This window comes from Haemorhous mexicanus, chromosome 1 (assembly GCF_027477595.1).
Source record: "Haemorhous mexicanus isolate bHaeMex1 chromosome 1, bHaeMex1.pri, whole genome shotgun sequence".
In the NCBI taxonomy this organism is placed as follows: domain Eukaryota; kingdom Metazoa; phylum Chordata; class Aves; order Passeriformes; family Fringillidae; genus Haemorhous; species Haemorhous mexicanus.
This window is the reverse complement of record NC_082341.1, coordinates 134,825,248-134,841,311: the sequence shown is the minus strand read 5'-3', so window position 1 is coordinate 134,841,311 and position 16,064 is coordinate 134,825,248. Positions and strand designations below refer to the sequence as shown.

Genomic DNA, 16,064 nt, shown 5'->3' with positions numbered 1-16,064 from the left:
TCGGAGGCGGCCCGCGCAGAGCCCGCCCAGCGCGGCGCGGGGAGCGCGGCGTCCGTGGGGCGGCCCTGAGGGGCGGGCCTGTCGGCTGAGCAGCCTGGCTCCCTTATGGAATTGGTGGTTTTCTTTCAGAGGTCGCTAGATCGGTGCATATCCCCTGCCTGTCCCCGCAGCCGTCCCTCTGCCTTTGCGTCCACTGCGGTCCTGTCCCCGCAGTGCTCCCTGTGAGCCCTCAGGCCGATAAATGGCTCACTTTCCATGCTCCTGCCCATGAAAGGATAAAGAAATTAGGACTTTGATCCATGGAGGCAGATTTAAATAATGGAATCCTAGAACGTTAGGGGGTTGGAATGGACTTTAAGGATCATCGAGACCCAACCACTCCTGCCGTGGACAGACACCTCCCACCAGGCCAGGTTGCTCAGAGCCCCATCTAGCCTGACCTTGGACACTTCCAGGGTTGGGACATCCACAACCTCCCTGGGCAACCTGTTCCAGTGTTTCACCATCCTCACAGCTATAGGAAAGATGGGTGCTAATGTCTTTACAAATTATTCGATCAGAAGATGATTTAGGAGATTTAGGAGAAATGGGTGTTACTGTCTTTGAAATGGGTCTGTAGGAACATCAAGCTGCATGGGTTTGTGACAGAACCCAGGCGTTTTGACCAGACATTTTGAATTCCTGAACTTTAGGGTATTAGGAGAAATGCATCTGGGCAAAGTCTATTGCAGAGCCCAGATGGTCTGAACTTTTGGTGTATCCACAGAACCTAGACAGTCTGAACTCCCGAACTTTCAGGTAAAATGATGATACATGTTTTTGGGGGGAATATGTGGTAGGTGGTTTGGGAGGGCTGTACCTTCCTAGTACCTCAGCCAATGTGAAAACCAAGAGGACAACCTGTGGTCGGGAGTTTAGGATAAAAAGAGGCTGCGTCCTCCAAAACCTCAAGAGAGACCCCGTGGGAGATTGGTTAACTCTCTCTCTTTATTAGAATAAAATTGCAGGACTCCTCTGCCTCCTTTATGGACATTGGCTTTTCATAGCGTGGCTTTTATGCACACAGTTAAGAATTGTTTCCTTACAGTTAACCTAAATTTCCCCTCTTTCCATTTGTATTCACTCCTCCTTGTGCTATCACTACAGTTCCTGACAAAGAATCCCTCTCCATCTTTTATGTAGGCTCACTTCAGATACTGAAAGGCTGCTATGAGGTCTCCTCACAACCTTCTCTTCTCCAGGCTGAACAGCCCCAACTTTCTCAGCCTGTCTTCATAGTGGGGATGCTCCAGTCCTCTTATCAACTTCATGGCCCTCCTCTGGACTTGCTCCATGTCCATCTTAGCAGTAACAGCTTCCAGTGTTATTAAGGTGTCAGTATTTGCATGATAGTCCATGTGCAACTGTGCTACTCTCTCAACTGCAACTAGCCAGAATCTGGTTCTGAAGCTTTTCGGGTATCCCTGTTCTTAGAACATACATGTCCTGGGGAGAAGCAGGTTGACTAGCAGAAGCTTTTATCTATTTCATTAATTTGGCTGAGTTTCTGTAATACTTTACCAAGAGAAGAGTTCACAAAGGCTGCACAGGAGGTTTGCAATGTAGATATATGATTACATACAAAAATATTACAGTACTGGAAAGGTTTTTCACCCAGAGGGTGGTTGGGCAGTGGAATGAGCTACCCAGGGAGGTGGTTTCAGCAACAAGCCAGGCAGTTCAAGAAGTCTTTGGACTATGCTTTCAGGCAAATGGCACAACTCTTGGGGCTGTCATGTGCAGCCCTCAGCTATAAGTATTCTTGCTTATAAGTGACCCAAGGAGATAGAGGAAGATTTTTCTTTCTCACCTTCCATGAGGAGATATGTCCATTACATGTCCTGAATTCAATGCAATTTATCTTCTGTAGCGCATGTTACTTTGTGTGCTCAGTTATTTGAGGGAAAAAAATTAACTACTGCTTCAGCTTTCCTGAATTATTGTTTAATGCATCCAAATGTAAAATGTTCAGTTTCAGAATATGAATTACAAAATAACCCTCAGGGAGATCATAGTCTGTTAGCATGATTTTTAGCACATTGTTCAAATTAGCCTCTTTTGGAAGAGACAGTTTACCAATAATTATGCTAAGCTTTACTTGATTACAAGTTCAGAAGAGGCAACTTAATAAAGAGCAATAAAAATGTATATCCACTTCAGGAAAATGTTGTATGAATTCAACACTTGGAAGAGTCACCTTACTGAAGTTCTGTGGCTCAGCAGTTTTCATTTGCAGCAATCACATATGTAATATCCCTTGGTGTAAGAAACGTTGTGGTTTCTTACCACACTACACATATATCTTTAGAAAGGAGGAAAAATTCACATTAAACAAGATGTGGCTATATACAATATATCCACCATATTTATTTTTTATGACTTCCTAAGAACAATCAGGGCCCAGCCATGTGAGGTTTTGGCATGAAGAAGTGGCTCATGGTGACTCATTCTCCATATCTTTCTAATAAATATTACTAATTTAGTGTCATTTACACAAATAATTTTATTAAATGAATGCAAATTGTTTCATTCTGTTCACATGGTACTTTTGTTCAGTCCATTTTTGATCTAAACTATTTGTTCTAATAGTATCAAAATCTTCCCTCTAGGTACAAAACTAATTTACATTTGCATTCTTCATGCCAAGTAAAATAATGAAAAGTGATGAAAGATCTAATTTTAAAACATTAATAATAAATCAAAGCAAGTGTCAAGACTTTGATAAAAAAACAAATGTTGAGTATCATGGTAATTTAAAAATCCTACTGATTTGAAAACAGTTAAAAAACCCCTTGGTGCTTCAGAGCTTACGAGCACTCTGTAAACACCTATTAACATTTACACATCATGCCATGCATTGGGAGCTGCCCAAGAGGGGAGCCCCAGCCTCAGAGAGTTTAAGAGAGAAAGGGAAAGAACAAGGTGATTTGCCCATGGTCACAGAGAGAGGTGAGTGTTCAAGTCAATTTCAGGAGCTTCTGATTCCCTTTTCTCCATACTAAAACCACTCGTTTTGTGAAGAGCAGGAGGAGGCAAAGGAATAGAGGCTAGGCTTCCCATGCTTTCTGTGTTGAGGAGCCCAATTTTTACAATGACTGTCCTGATTGAAAGAATTCAATTCCAACTTTTGCCTGGATGCCCTTCTAGCTTGTCTTCACACTTGCTATCAGCTCTTCTGTTTTCCAGCAGCACACTTTGAAGAAGGGTTCCATGTGAAAAGGAAAGTTGGACATAAAAGTTTACTGAAAAGAAACTTTTTCCAGGTCTTACAACTCCCTTTGAGAGTGTAAAATTGTCACAAAGTCATGTTCACAGATGGGATCTTGCTACTCTTTTCCCTTGGTACAGGTAGTTAGGAAAAGTGTCAGACAGAAAAAGTCCCACAGAGTTGGGCAGCCTGTGAGTGAGGTGGTGTGTGTCATGTCATGGAAGAGCAGAGTTTAGGGGGATACAATAAAAGCTGACAAGAAACCAGAAATTGTAAATGTTTTATATTTAACATTGGTAATAATTATTTCACAGTCTAAAATTAATTCCACTTTAAAAAAGAATGACCTATGCATTGTTACCTGCTTGATAGGTTTCACATTAATACTAGGGAGAAAATAATTCAAGTTCTTGCATCCAGGATAATTCTAGTAAGTCACTGTGGTCTACACAAATAAAAAAGGATATTATAATACTATTCTAGAGCTATCCTACATTCCAAAGTTTTCAAGAAAATTCATGCTTTAAAAGTCTTTGCACTTATATAACGAAATAGCTTTGTACAGTGCATATAAAAAGATTATTCAGATTATCACTCCTGGGAAAAATGAGTATATCATGCTATTGTACCTAAAAAATTGCATCATGTAAGTTACTTGATGTAACTTATATATAAAAAAGGGCATTTTTAAAAGTAGTGTCCATATGTCATGACAATGTGTCAAGTTCTTTTAACTCTGGTTATAAATTTTCATTTGAGACTGCATAGAGTTCTTTAAGCTTCTCAAACTTTGATCCCCACTCTTGGAGGCAATCGTAATTTAGATCTTCATCCCCACTGATGGAATCTAATGAGCTAAGGCTCCCTGCTAGAGAGCATTGCCCTTCCAAGCAGTAAAAATGAATAGTGTCAGCTGGAAGACTCTTTAGATCATTGTCTGCATCCCGTATGATTTGAGAAACATATTCCTTGAAATCTGGGATGCTGGCAACAGCTGATATTGATTGCTTTTGATGTGCATGTTTTGAGATTGAGTCTCTTTTTGGGCCAGTTGGTGTCCTGGAGTGTGGAGCAGCTGCTCGCAAGGAGGAGCGGGGAATTTTATGGAGAGGTTTCTTCAGTTCGTCTATATTGTAAGCATTCTGGAAACAAAGAGAATGCAAATATCAGAGAGAAACAACTCAGAAGGAAACAGATTCAAAAAATGTTTTACAACACAAGGCAACACAAGACTGAATTCTGTGAGTTTTCTACAAGCTGAAGAAGAGAGTGCCTAGTTCAGAGGACTGAGTTCAGATCATACAAAATCCCTTTGTGTAATGATAATTTTCAGCTAAATCAACAATGATGTGTCCAGAACAGCTCCCTTGAAAGTGGGCACACATGACCAGCATCATTAAAGGTACAGATGGGGCTGAAATAGAAGCCTCCCACTTCAGAGGACTTCAGGTTAAAAAAAAAAAAATGAAGAAAAAAAGCCAGTTTGATAATAAGTTAGCTTATTAACCTTAAAAAGTCTGGGAAAGGAAAGTGAGGAGATGGTGGATTTGCAAAGCTGGATTGAAGCTGCATCATACCTGGTCACGTTCTCCACCTCCTTCTTCATTATAATTGAAGACATTTTCTCTAACATCCTCCCAGCTTTCACGCTCTTCAGGAATGTGGTAAATTCCTCCTTTCCGAAACCCTGAACTTCCCCACTGACTCCACACTGTGTAGGAAACCAAGAGTGCTGGAAGAAATAAAGACACATATTTGTTATATGACAAGGTATGTTGCCTGATAAACAAGTAGTTATATGATTCCTAAGATATTAAATCAAGTCTTAATTTGACAACTAAATTTGCAGGTAAGAAATTAGTATTATTAATATATAAACAACTAAAATTCATGAATGTAAAGAATAATCTATGTATATTACATCATAAACTTCATTAAAAGGGTATTTTACTTACCTAAAGGGATCCATTTAAATAGAAGGCATTTTGGCCAATCTCTGGCCTTTCACCAATCCTGAGTAAATAAGATACCCAAAGTAAGTAAACCACTGTTTTAATGAAGGTTACAAGTGTAATATGATCATGGAGTCTTTGCTATTATGAGATGTCAGTGCAGCTTATCAACATGAACACAGTTTTATGGTGTTATTGATTTTTCAGCTGAAGTGCAGCTGAAAAAGGACATGTGAACATCTCTCTCTGCCCACACTTTTAATGAGGCTTGACTTTTAAGACCATGAACTTTCTAGATCTCTTCCTTCCTAATCTGTGAAGAGCATATGTAGGTGTAGGTCCTACCTACCATAAATGTAAGGGCTCAGGGCAGGTGGGAGTTTCAAATGGATGTGGCTGCACACAGAGTTGCACACAAAGATGGAAAGTTCTTACTTAAGAAGGATTGAAAGTAAGTGACTCTGGAAAAGTCCTAACTTTGCTGGAACTGTCTATAAAGCAAGTAAACTGTATCTATGTGCTGATGTCTGTCTCTTAGCTTCCTCAAATAGTGATCTCCAGAAAAGGCAAAATACTGATCACAACACTCAAAGGTAAAGCAGACTTAATTCAGCAGAACAAGACTAAAAATAAGGAAAAAGGGTACATGATCTCCTACCTAGGAAGACAAGGAGGCACATGCTGATTGCCAGAATAGAGCCAGAGCTTAGTCCAACAGGTCTTCCAGCCTTCACCTGGCTAATTTCACACCATCTTCCCTTGTAACCTTCGGGGCACTGGCAGATAGTCTTGTCTTGGGATTGAGCCACACAGGTACCCCCATTCCTACAGGTCCAGTGTCCACAAGGGGATGAGGTACAGTGTCTGAGCCCTGTAAGGGTATCAGTCACTTCTACTTTCCCAGCTGGGCACCTGAACAACCAAAGCAGATGATATCTTATAGGCAAGCAAGGCATCTGGAGCTGTATGTCATTTTTTGCAAAGTTTGTTAGTTTCTTTAAAGTAAAGTTTAATTATTCTCAAGCAAACCACAAATCCACATTGAAAGTTTGAAATACATGGAAAGTCTAATTTAGTGAGCTAGTAGACTTATGAAAAATGAACACATGTTCTGGTTTCCTGATCCAGAAGACATGCTGAAGAGCTTCACTCTTTCCTTAAAAGAGAGAGCCATCACTTTCTGACTAACACTTTTTCTACATTCATGTTCTAATCAAAGCCCCTGAAAGAAAATGGACAGCTGAGATCAATAGGTAAAGAGCTAGCAAGCATGTGATATAAGTTTAGTAATGTTCCTTTGGACCCTGGGGAGAAATATCATTGACCTCCTCAGAATGACTTGTCTTGTCTTTTAGGATTGATTTCTTCTTGTGTGTAATAGGAGAGGCCCTGGAGGTATAGTGTGAGGTCACAGATTTCTTTCCGCAATCCAAAGAAAAAATTCTACTGTAAAAATGGCAGAGACTTCATATTGTTCTTTCAGAAGCAGTCTGAAGAATGGAGTGTCCCCAAGCACACTTAAAACCGTCTCACAGCCTCTTTTAGCAAAGAATCACCAGATTTCACAAGCGCCAACTTTTGTCTGAATTCCAAGCATTCAAGCAACTCCTCCTCTCAGTCCTGCGTGTATTTATGTTTGGGTTGTTTGAACAGAAATGCCTGTATTTTGATTTACACGTTTTAATAGATATTTTGAAATTTTTCTTTAAATAATGGATCTTCTCCAAGAAACTAACTGTGTAGGATAACAGCTGTTGGGCTTTGGCTCTGGCCCTGGGAAGCCAATTCTAGAATCCAGTTTTGTGACAATCCGATTTTGAAAGTCTCATTGATTCATAAAAATGATGATTAATTTGGAAAAAAAATTATGATTAATTTAATTTCAATTTCTTTACAGGAAATATATGCAAATATGTATTGTATATGCAACATACACACATGTGTATATATTTATATAAATATATATGTTTTATATACATATATGTATATATCAATGAGTATATAGAGACACATACTGTCTATATACACTATAAGTGCATATAGACCATGTATACATATATAGATAATGTATATATGTACATAATATAATGTATATAATACTAATATACAATATATTAATATTTTCATACAGAGGACAGACCAAAGCTTTTGCAGTCCACCTTTTATTAAAGGACATTTAATTTTTCTCTCTGGTGATCTTCTCACCATGGAAAAAAAAAGGTGGAGTAATTAGGTTCCATATCAGACTTGCAGAAAAAGGCAAGTCTAGTTCATGGTAGGAAATGAGACAGAAAGAAGGATCTGTCCTCAGAATGGCTCTCTCTGGCCAGCAGCCACAGGGAATTCCACTGTTAGAAGCAAGTTGCCTGGTCAAAGGTGGAAAGAAAGAGCTTCCCAGCCATCCCTGGATGAAAACAAAAGCTTCATGTACCGGCACTCGTATTTTCTCCAAAGGTCTACACAAAGGAAGGGGCTGTAACAGGGCTGGCTGCTGCAGGCACTAGAATGGCATCCCATGGTGACCCCTTGCCGCCTCAAAATTAATCCGAACTCTGTGCTCCTGCCCTCCACGAGGAGCGGCTGTCCATCCAGCTGGACGTCACGCATACAGCCTGCAACAAAGCAGAGGAGCAGGCACAGGAGCACATTCAGTTAGCTACTTCCCCACCTCAAGCCTTGCCCCCAACATTTAAGTGGGAGAACTTAAAAGCATTGAAGAAAACTTAGAACATGGTTTAAAAATATCCTTATACTCCTCAGGTTTATTTTAGATGAGCTACAGAAAAGATGTCTATTGTGCTCTGGTCCATCTACAGATTGACAATATTTCTCCAGGAGAGCTGCACTGTACCAATACTACAGTTCAGCAAAATGGTAGTATGAATCAGAACAGCTCCACTAAATTAGTCTAGATTTAAGATATAATCTTAAAAGTGGGGCTGAATAAAAAGCAACAGAATGGGAAAAGCTGTCTTCTTGTTGAACGACAATCTCAAAGTCTCAGCACTCCACCCCAGGAAATGGAGAGAGCACCACAAATTGCCTTGTAATTCTTTCTCCTCCTGCCAAAAGTTTTGTTGCCTGTTCCTTAAATCCTTCCAAGGCAAAAACAGGAGTGAAGATCACACCGTGAGTACACTGCTTGAGGCATGAGAAACCCTGATCTAGTGCCCCTGCCAGAGGGTTTGGAACAAGATGATCTTTAGGACCTCTTTCAACCGATTCCATGAAACAAAAAATTGAAGTGCTATTTTTTTAAATATTTATAGGAAATCTCATGTCTTCACTAGAACCAGATACAGTGGCACATAGGGTTGAACATTGAATTCCCCAGTAAAGGAAGGGCATAGTAGTCAATATGGGAATTGTAACCTGGGTTTTAGACTATCCAATACACTCAAAGATGCCACTTTCAGGCTTTAATTCCCCCCTATTAGAAATCTATCATATCACTTACCTTGGAAATCACTCTCTGAATGACTGGGAAGGCGGTTTCCTAGCACAATGCTTGCCCAATCCATTTCAAACCATCTGTTCACACCCAAGACAGAGGTGACTTCCTGATCACCTCCACCACTGTTAACGCGCAGGGTAAATTCATTGTTGTAGCGCTCCATGGTCAGAAGAACCCACTGGCCATTGTTTATACGCAATGTTCTCATTCTCAAAGAGTGGGTTTTGTCCCCCAGACTGAAGTTAACACTAAAGAAACCCTCAACCACCTAGAAGAAGATGATAAAGAGCTTTAATAACAGAAATATACTTCTAAATGTTATTACACACTCCTGCCTCAAGAAATGGATGTGAGTTTTTAAAATGGAAATGGCACTCTTGTTTTTAAGTGCTTTATTCCCAGATAAAAGTTACCACAAGAAAACTACAGGTGCAGGAATTATCAACTCTTTTTTTTTACAGGCCACTATTCTAACTCACATGAACTCTTTAATCAGTCTTCTCCCTACTGATATCTACTTCTAAGTCTTCCCAGCTGAACCACCTGTTTCAATTAGAACAATGAGCCTCTCTCTGGCTAGTATAGTCCACACAGCTTTTTTCAACAGCAACAAAAATGTAGAGGCAAGTTTCACGGACAGTGAGAGATAGAAGCCAAAGGAAAAAGCAGGCGGGACAAGAAGAACAATGTTCTTCATTCACATACACCACATGAACATTTTACAGGCAGTGGAAATTAGAATTTATGCCATGAAAGAGTAATACTGAAAAGGACAACACAAATGAGAGTAATTACCCTCATATGGAAAATTCTTGCTCTTTACTACATGACTGAACAAGTGTTTTTAATCAGAAACTGCATATTTTTCTCTCGCTGTGGAACTCCATGACAAATTGAGAGCCTCAAGCAGGGCAGCTCTGCTCACCTCCAGGTGGATGTATCTGTTCCCATCGGCAGAGGCCAAGCTGAGCAGGGTGCTGTGGGAGATCCGGGTGCGCACCAGCAGCTGGACCCGCGTGCTGCGAGTGCTGAGGATGCTCCTTGGCTCATAATGGACCCAGCTGTCCCTTCCAAAAGCCCATTCTGGAAGGACTGAGCACAGCACACAAAATTAAAGTGAAAACCTCCAAAATGGCTGCTCCCTCAGATTTCTGCTCTTTGAGAATTTACTAGCTCTGAATGTCAGAGTTTTAGTTCTTAAGGAATTTTGGCAATACAATGAAGCATCGTGGAAAGCAACCTCTGTCCCAATTCAAAGGGAATTAAGAGAAAACCAAGAAATTGAGGATTCAGAATTTAGGCAGGAAAGGGACAATTAGATACTGTCTCTTGCAGTTTGCCTGTTACAAGCTATATGTTCTACCCAAACACTCCTACACTGTACCCAAATCACTTTGGGTATTTTTTAAATCTAAAGCATATTTTCCAGTAAAGTAACTTATGTTGATCTGAAAAATAGAAATACCAAACAACTCCCAAAAAAACCAACCAAAGAAAAGAATCAAATATTTTCTTCAGTAGTTTAGTCCCGTAGTTAAAACCCCTGCTGTTAGAAAATATGCACTTTACTTCCCATTTCAGTTGGCACAAGAGAAAGCCTCAGGGAAGGCACAGGATTTTTTTAACTACAAAGGGAGATTAAGTTAGTGTTTACTATTTTAACTAGGGGAAATGCACTGAAATTATTTGTTTCCCTATCCCTCTGAGGAACCCAGGTTCCAGCAGAGAGTTTTATGAAGTTGCACTGCACACTTCCATGGAAATCAAACACCACTAAACTACCCAGGCCCTGATGCTCCTGCATAGAAGGTACCTATTTCAGTCTCATTAGCTGACAGAAATTCTAGATCTGTTTTGGGCCAAGCTTAGTTGAAAAAGAGAAATTTCTTTTCACCAAATAAAGAGATAGCTCAAGTTAGTTAACAGACAGGACAGACACTGGGTCACCAACAGCTCATCAGACGTCAGTGTTGTAGAAATCCATGCAAGTAGAAATACAAAGAGCACCCACTTCATCCTGGGGCATTTAGTTTGGTTCCCAGGACATGAAATATCAAAAGATCAAGAGACTTAATTTCTGCACTCTCTTGTCCTTTCACTGTTTTGTCTTCTCTCTCCTATCTTGAAGCATGTTTTCTTTTCTCCTCTAGGTTTCCCCCCGTGTTATTTTTCTTAACCCATTTCTTTCTTGTTCACTGTCCCTGCAGCTACAGGTTCTAGCTGATGAGCAGGCATGGGTTTTCCTGGGATGCTCCAGTGACTCCTATCCTCAGCTGTCTGCTCCTGGCTGTGACCATGTCACAGTCGTGCATAAAGCACCTGCTGCACACCAGCATTTTGCAGACCAAAATATTAGAAGAAGATGGTGCCAATCAAAGTTTTTCTGTTACATCAGGATATGACTTACAGATTTTGAACAATTGCTTTCTGAGCCCTTGGTTTGTCCCACAGTAATGAGGGGTAGAACCAATACAGCAGCTGGGCTTGTGAAGCAGCGTTTAAAAATAATGCAAAACAGAGTGGGATTTGAATCCAGGCAGATGTTTATAAACCAGTGTATCTGTCTGTAATACAAATAGCTTAACTATATTAACCAATTTTTTGGTCATTATGAACACCTTAAACAGTGAATGCTCCAGGCCTAGACCATGCCAGTTACAATTCCAGTCTTCCCTCTCATTGGACAGACAGGGCTTCCACTGGGTAATTTACTGTCACACTTTTTAAGTCTTGTGTGGCAGATGGAGAAAGAAGAGAGGGTCTGGCTGCCTGCATAGGGTATTATTATTCTGTATGCAAGAAGGAAAATTAAGTGCAATGAGCTGAAAGGATATGTGTAACGCACCATTGTCCTGTTCATTAATTCAAACACATTGATCCAACACTAGCTTGTAAGCACTCCTTTCCAGCTGCTCTCTGCTGCACATCCTCACCTGTAGCTCACTCAAATTACAGGACTGAGGGGGATAATTCTCTTCCAACAAAAGCCTCCAGAGTTACGAGGCACTGGTGCTCTTTACAGATTGTTACGATCAACCACGTTGTTTATACCTTGTACCTAGAGGCAGGTGAAGTCCCAATAAACATCTGTCACTCCCTTCTGATTCCTGCTTGGCTGATGAAGGGTTTAAGATAGAGGAAACAAAGGCAACTTCAAGTGTATATCCCCTGTACCCCAAACATGAATGTGGGCTACTAGGAGTTAAATAACTTATTTCCTAAGTTTTTGAATTGTGCTAAAATTTCCCACTTTCTTACAACATCTCTGAGGTTTTCATTATCTGCCATGGGAAGCTTTTGTTCTCTGATACATATTTCATGCTGACTTTGTACAGGATAGCACATTTGTTGCAGGCAGCCTGATATTATGCCCTCACATACACCCACTTCTGTGGTCTAGGGGCATTGCTCAACTTGCAATTCATTCTAATGACAGATGCAAATGCATTTATCACCATTTCACAAATGGGAAGTGGGGTCTGAAGATAACAAAAGGGTTATGCCCACAGGTTTCCCATGTTCATTAAACTTCATTTTGAAATCCGCATGAGCAGAGGAAAAAGGCACAATGCAGAATATTTCCCTTTTCACCATTGAGAAATAAGATGGTGATAAAAGTGACAAAACAACCTGTCTGACCATTTCCCTACCCTGCAAAATAAAGCAGCTCTAAACATAACCCTCATCTGTGACATTATCTTTAATTAACAAGAGTTAGGAGGATCTTTACATCTTTGAAGATCTAAATCATTCCCAGAGTACAGCATGCTGTTTTTATTCTGTTCAGTTCGAAGTCATGGCAGCATGACTTTGAACACTGGAACAGAGTGTCTGAGGCTGTTCCCACAGAGCCTCACCACAAATTTCTCCCAAGAACTTGCAGTACCTTTTTCACATGCTAATCCAGCGTATCCTGGGGAACAGTCACAGTGGAAAAAATCCCAGCCACCAACACACTTGCCATGGACACCACAGGAGGCCATCTCACCACTCTGACACATCTCATCCATAAGGACACAGCCAGGAGCACTGTTCAGGGACTCTGCAGGGTGCTCTAAATCATAGACCTGGAAAAGGTCAAAGAAAACCATCACAGCAGGTGCTTACAACTATCAGCACTAAACCCCAAAGTGATCTCTGTGGCCCTACCTTACTGTCAACGATGACATTGCGTATGCAGCCCACAAACCCTCTGAAGTGCCTTTGGGAGTCAGGGTAAGACAAGGTCTTCTTAACTCCACCCAGCTGCAGGGGCTGATGGCCACTGAAGAGCTTTCTCATGCTGAAGAGGAGGGAGGGAAAGAAAGAATTAGTGCCATGCAAAATACAGCAGCTTGGCTGATTTCACCATCCCAACCCCACCTTTTTCTGTAGCTCTTTGGAATAGTTGTGTTTAAATATTTTTGGTTGTTTTTTTGGTAATGTTTGTTTGTTTGGTTGGTGTGGGGTTTGTTTTGTTTTGTTGTTTTGGTTTTTTGTTTACCTTTGAGATCCCACAATCTCTCCAGAGGCTTCACAGGCAGACAGATCCATTTGGAAAATCTTCTTAGTAACACTGCGATTGTCTCTAACTGAGACATTCATGCAATTGTCAAGAATCAGCTTCACTTCCTAGGAAAAGGCATTATTTAAAACAATTATATCCAGAGACGTGCATATATTTTAATTACATATTTTCTTTCACTTAGCACAAGACAGAATAGTAACTAGTAATTATAGTGCAGGAAACTTTGTTAAAATAATAAGATACTCCACATACTAATCTGGAAAGTTATTGCTCATGGCATGAACCTAAAGAGCCACACAAAAGAAAGATCTGACTCTGCCATGACCATGCCAAGTCATTGGTGTAGTAGAGGGAGCATAGAACATTCTTGGAGTTTTCTGCTAGATCACAACACAGAGAGATAACCTAAAAGAGCAGAAGGTCTGTCAGGCTGCATCCCAGAAACTGACCTGCCCTTCAGCTTGTCTTATGTGGGAGAGAAGGGGGAGCCTAGCAGATGCCTTCAGCAGTGTTGTATCAGCAAGATATTCCCTGTACACAAAAGTGCATCTACCTCTATTGTGCTACACATCTAAAGTCTCTTGCTTGGGCAGGGCTTCTCATTCAGATAAAGTACGAATATTTCACTCAATCACATCAGGAAGCATTTAGCCCCTGGATTATCACAACTCTGTTGTCTAAGCAGCAGGCAGGATAACTACATGGCCAGTCTCATATCTGGATCAGAATTCTCCAGGTCTTGTTCTGCTTCACTGCATCAAGACTAAGAGGATGTCCAAACTGACAAACTTCTACCCCTGCCGTTTCAGAGATGATAGAAAATTGACTGATTGAGTTCTACAGAAGGGAGGAAGGATTTGGAAGGAATAACTCGGTACATGAATTAATGCTTACACAGGACTGCCTGTGCCATATTTACACTTGCCTTTCCATCATTTATAATTTTAATATTGTGCCAGCGGCGATCTGCAACATTAACTTTTTGTGACAGCTGCAGGAAAAGCTCACCAGAGCTGTGGCTCACGGTCAGCGACGGGACACCACCAGAGAGCTCTGCAAAGGAAAGACTCTTATTGGTATGCAGTAACCATGTTCCCATTCAAATGAAGTTGAAATAACTGTTGCAGTTAGATCTTAGCTGGAGAAGATCTTTAGCTTAAAAAAAGTCCAGCTTCTAACAGTGACACAAAAATATGAATTAGGCATACTGGCAAACTATTGTGCATTCTCCTTATTCTCCAAAAGTAACTTTATGAGCTTTTTTAAAAATAAAACCCCCAAACCTATAAACTAAGTAGAATCTCACCTTCACACAAACACAAATACTTAATAAGGTGCTAACCTAAAGCAAGGAAGTTTTCCTGTTCTCCAGGCTGCCCTTGTGCCGCTGGTCCATGGTACAACAGAAGGCCATCAGCAACTTCAGTGATAAACTCTAAGGAGATGCGGCTCTCAAAGCAGGGCTGAAGAGGAGGGAACCAGGCATAACCATGGCCTCTGAAGCTGTGTTTTGTCTGCTGACAGTCTGGTCCATGAAAATTTGCAGCACATTTGCACCTATTGAATAAAAAAATAAAAGCAAATATCCACCATGCAAACAGAAAATGCAAAGGTCTCTTCTGACAACAGGAGTGTCCACTTTAAACACTGGACTCCATGTTCCCTAGGCCATAGTACAGGTAAAGCACTAGCAAAACTTCTGTCAAAAAATGTTTTGACTTGTTTGTACAAACACAATATAAATTTAGTCTAAATTATAATATGTCTATGCAAGGATATTCTGTGAGTAAATCATGGACCTGTTGTAATATATAAAGCCCATGAAAACCTCTTATATCTTCAGCATAAAAAAAAAGAAAAACATGGTTTTCACTAGGCTTAGTTATCGGCTTGTTTATAAGACTTTGAAAAGCAAAGGAATCGCAGAGTTCCAGGTGGAATGGCCCTCAAGTAAAATTTGGTCCAACTTTTCTTGGCAAAAGAATGATCTAGACAAGATGGCCTAGCATCCTGGTAGGGTCTGTTGCTGGGTAAACTACCTCCCAACCAACCAACCAACCAACCAACCAACCAACCAACCAACCAACCAACCAACCCACCTCCCTGAGGAGATTAATACAATGGTTGATTATTCTCATTGGGAAAAAAATTCTGCTTATGTCCAATCAGAGTCTCCGCAGAAAGGGTGTGGGAAGAAAACATCACCCAGAAAAAGTGGGATGTGGCAGTCATAAATCTTGACCTCTTCGCATTAATTGTAAGATACTTGATAGTTTATTTCTTTTACACTATCAAACAAGAGACACTTGGAGTTCTTTCCTTAATAAGCTGTAGAAAAATGTAGCCGCAGTATGACAGTAACAGAACTTGTAAGTGGGAAGCCAAAGGAACCACAGAAATGGGCAGAGGGATGAAGGGAGATAGCTGGGCCCCTATTTCTTAGTTTCTGTTTCCTGTAGATTGCTAGTACCTTTGAGAGCAGAATGATGGGGGTAGGATGCAGGAAAAGATGACACACAAAACGACTGAAAATGGAGCAAAAGCAAAAAAACCTCAGAGCTGAACAAATGATAGGTCACAGAGCCTACCTAGAGTTTCTGGGCAGCAAAATTTCCCTGTCTGATTATATCTGAGTAGCAATAAGAACTTTGGCATGACAAGAGCTTCTGCAGCTTCAGTCTGAGTCCTGTCACCCCTTCCAAGGGTGCTATGAAGACACTGGCCAGTGTTTCTGCTTTCCTATATTGGGATGATTATTTTTAAGCAAATATGCTAGAAGCCACATCCTGGAATGGGATCAGGCTAATTCTGAGCTAGTACAATCCTATGATTTTTTCATCTTTATACTATATTATCTAAGAGATCTCATTTTTGGAGAAACAAATAAGGCAAGAAATGTGGGGA

The 16,064-nt window shown here is 40.6% G+C and overlaps 1 protein-coding gene across 1 annotated transcript in view; it reads right to left on the bottom strand.

Moving 5' to 3' along the window:
- Positions 1 to 1,961: 1,961 nt before the first annotated feature.
- LOC132336440 (neural-cadherin-like) overlaps positions 1,962 to 16,064 on the bottom strand; it is a 41,805-nt gene continuing 27,702 nt past the window's right edge. The window contains exons 22-32 of the mRNA XM_059863917.1: positions 14,503 to 14,717; positions 14,082 to 14,213; positions 13,137 to 13,260; positions 12,803 to 12,935; positions 12,540 to 12,720; positions 9,579 to 9,745; positions 8,657 to 8,921; positions 7,631 to 7,811; positions 5,858 to 6,111; positions 4,825 to 4,979; positions 1,962 to 4,389 (exon numbers count right to left, since the gene is read on the bottom strand). Coding sequence (XP_059719900.1) covers positions 3,988 to 4,389; positions 4,825 to 4,979; positions 5,858 to 6,111; positions 7,631 to 7,811; positions 8,657 to 8,921; positions 9,579 to 9,745; positions 12,540 to 12,720; positions 12,803 to 12,935; positions 13,137 to 13,260; positions 14,082 to 14,213; positions 14,503 to 14,717 — 2,209 coding nt within the window. The 3' untranslated portion in view covers positions 1,962 to 3,987. The remainder of the gene's footprint in view (positions 4,390 to 4,824; positions 4,980 to 5,857; positions 6,112 to 7,630; positions 7,812 to 8,656; positions 8,922 to 9,578; positions 9,746 to 12,539; positions 12,721 to 12,802; positions 12,936 to 13,136; positions 13,261 to 14,081; positions 14,214 to 14,502; positions 14,718 to 16,064) is intronic.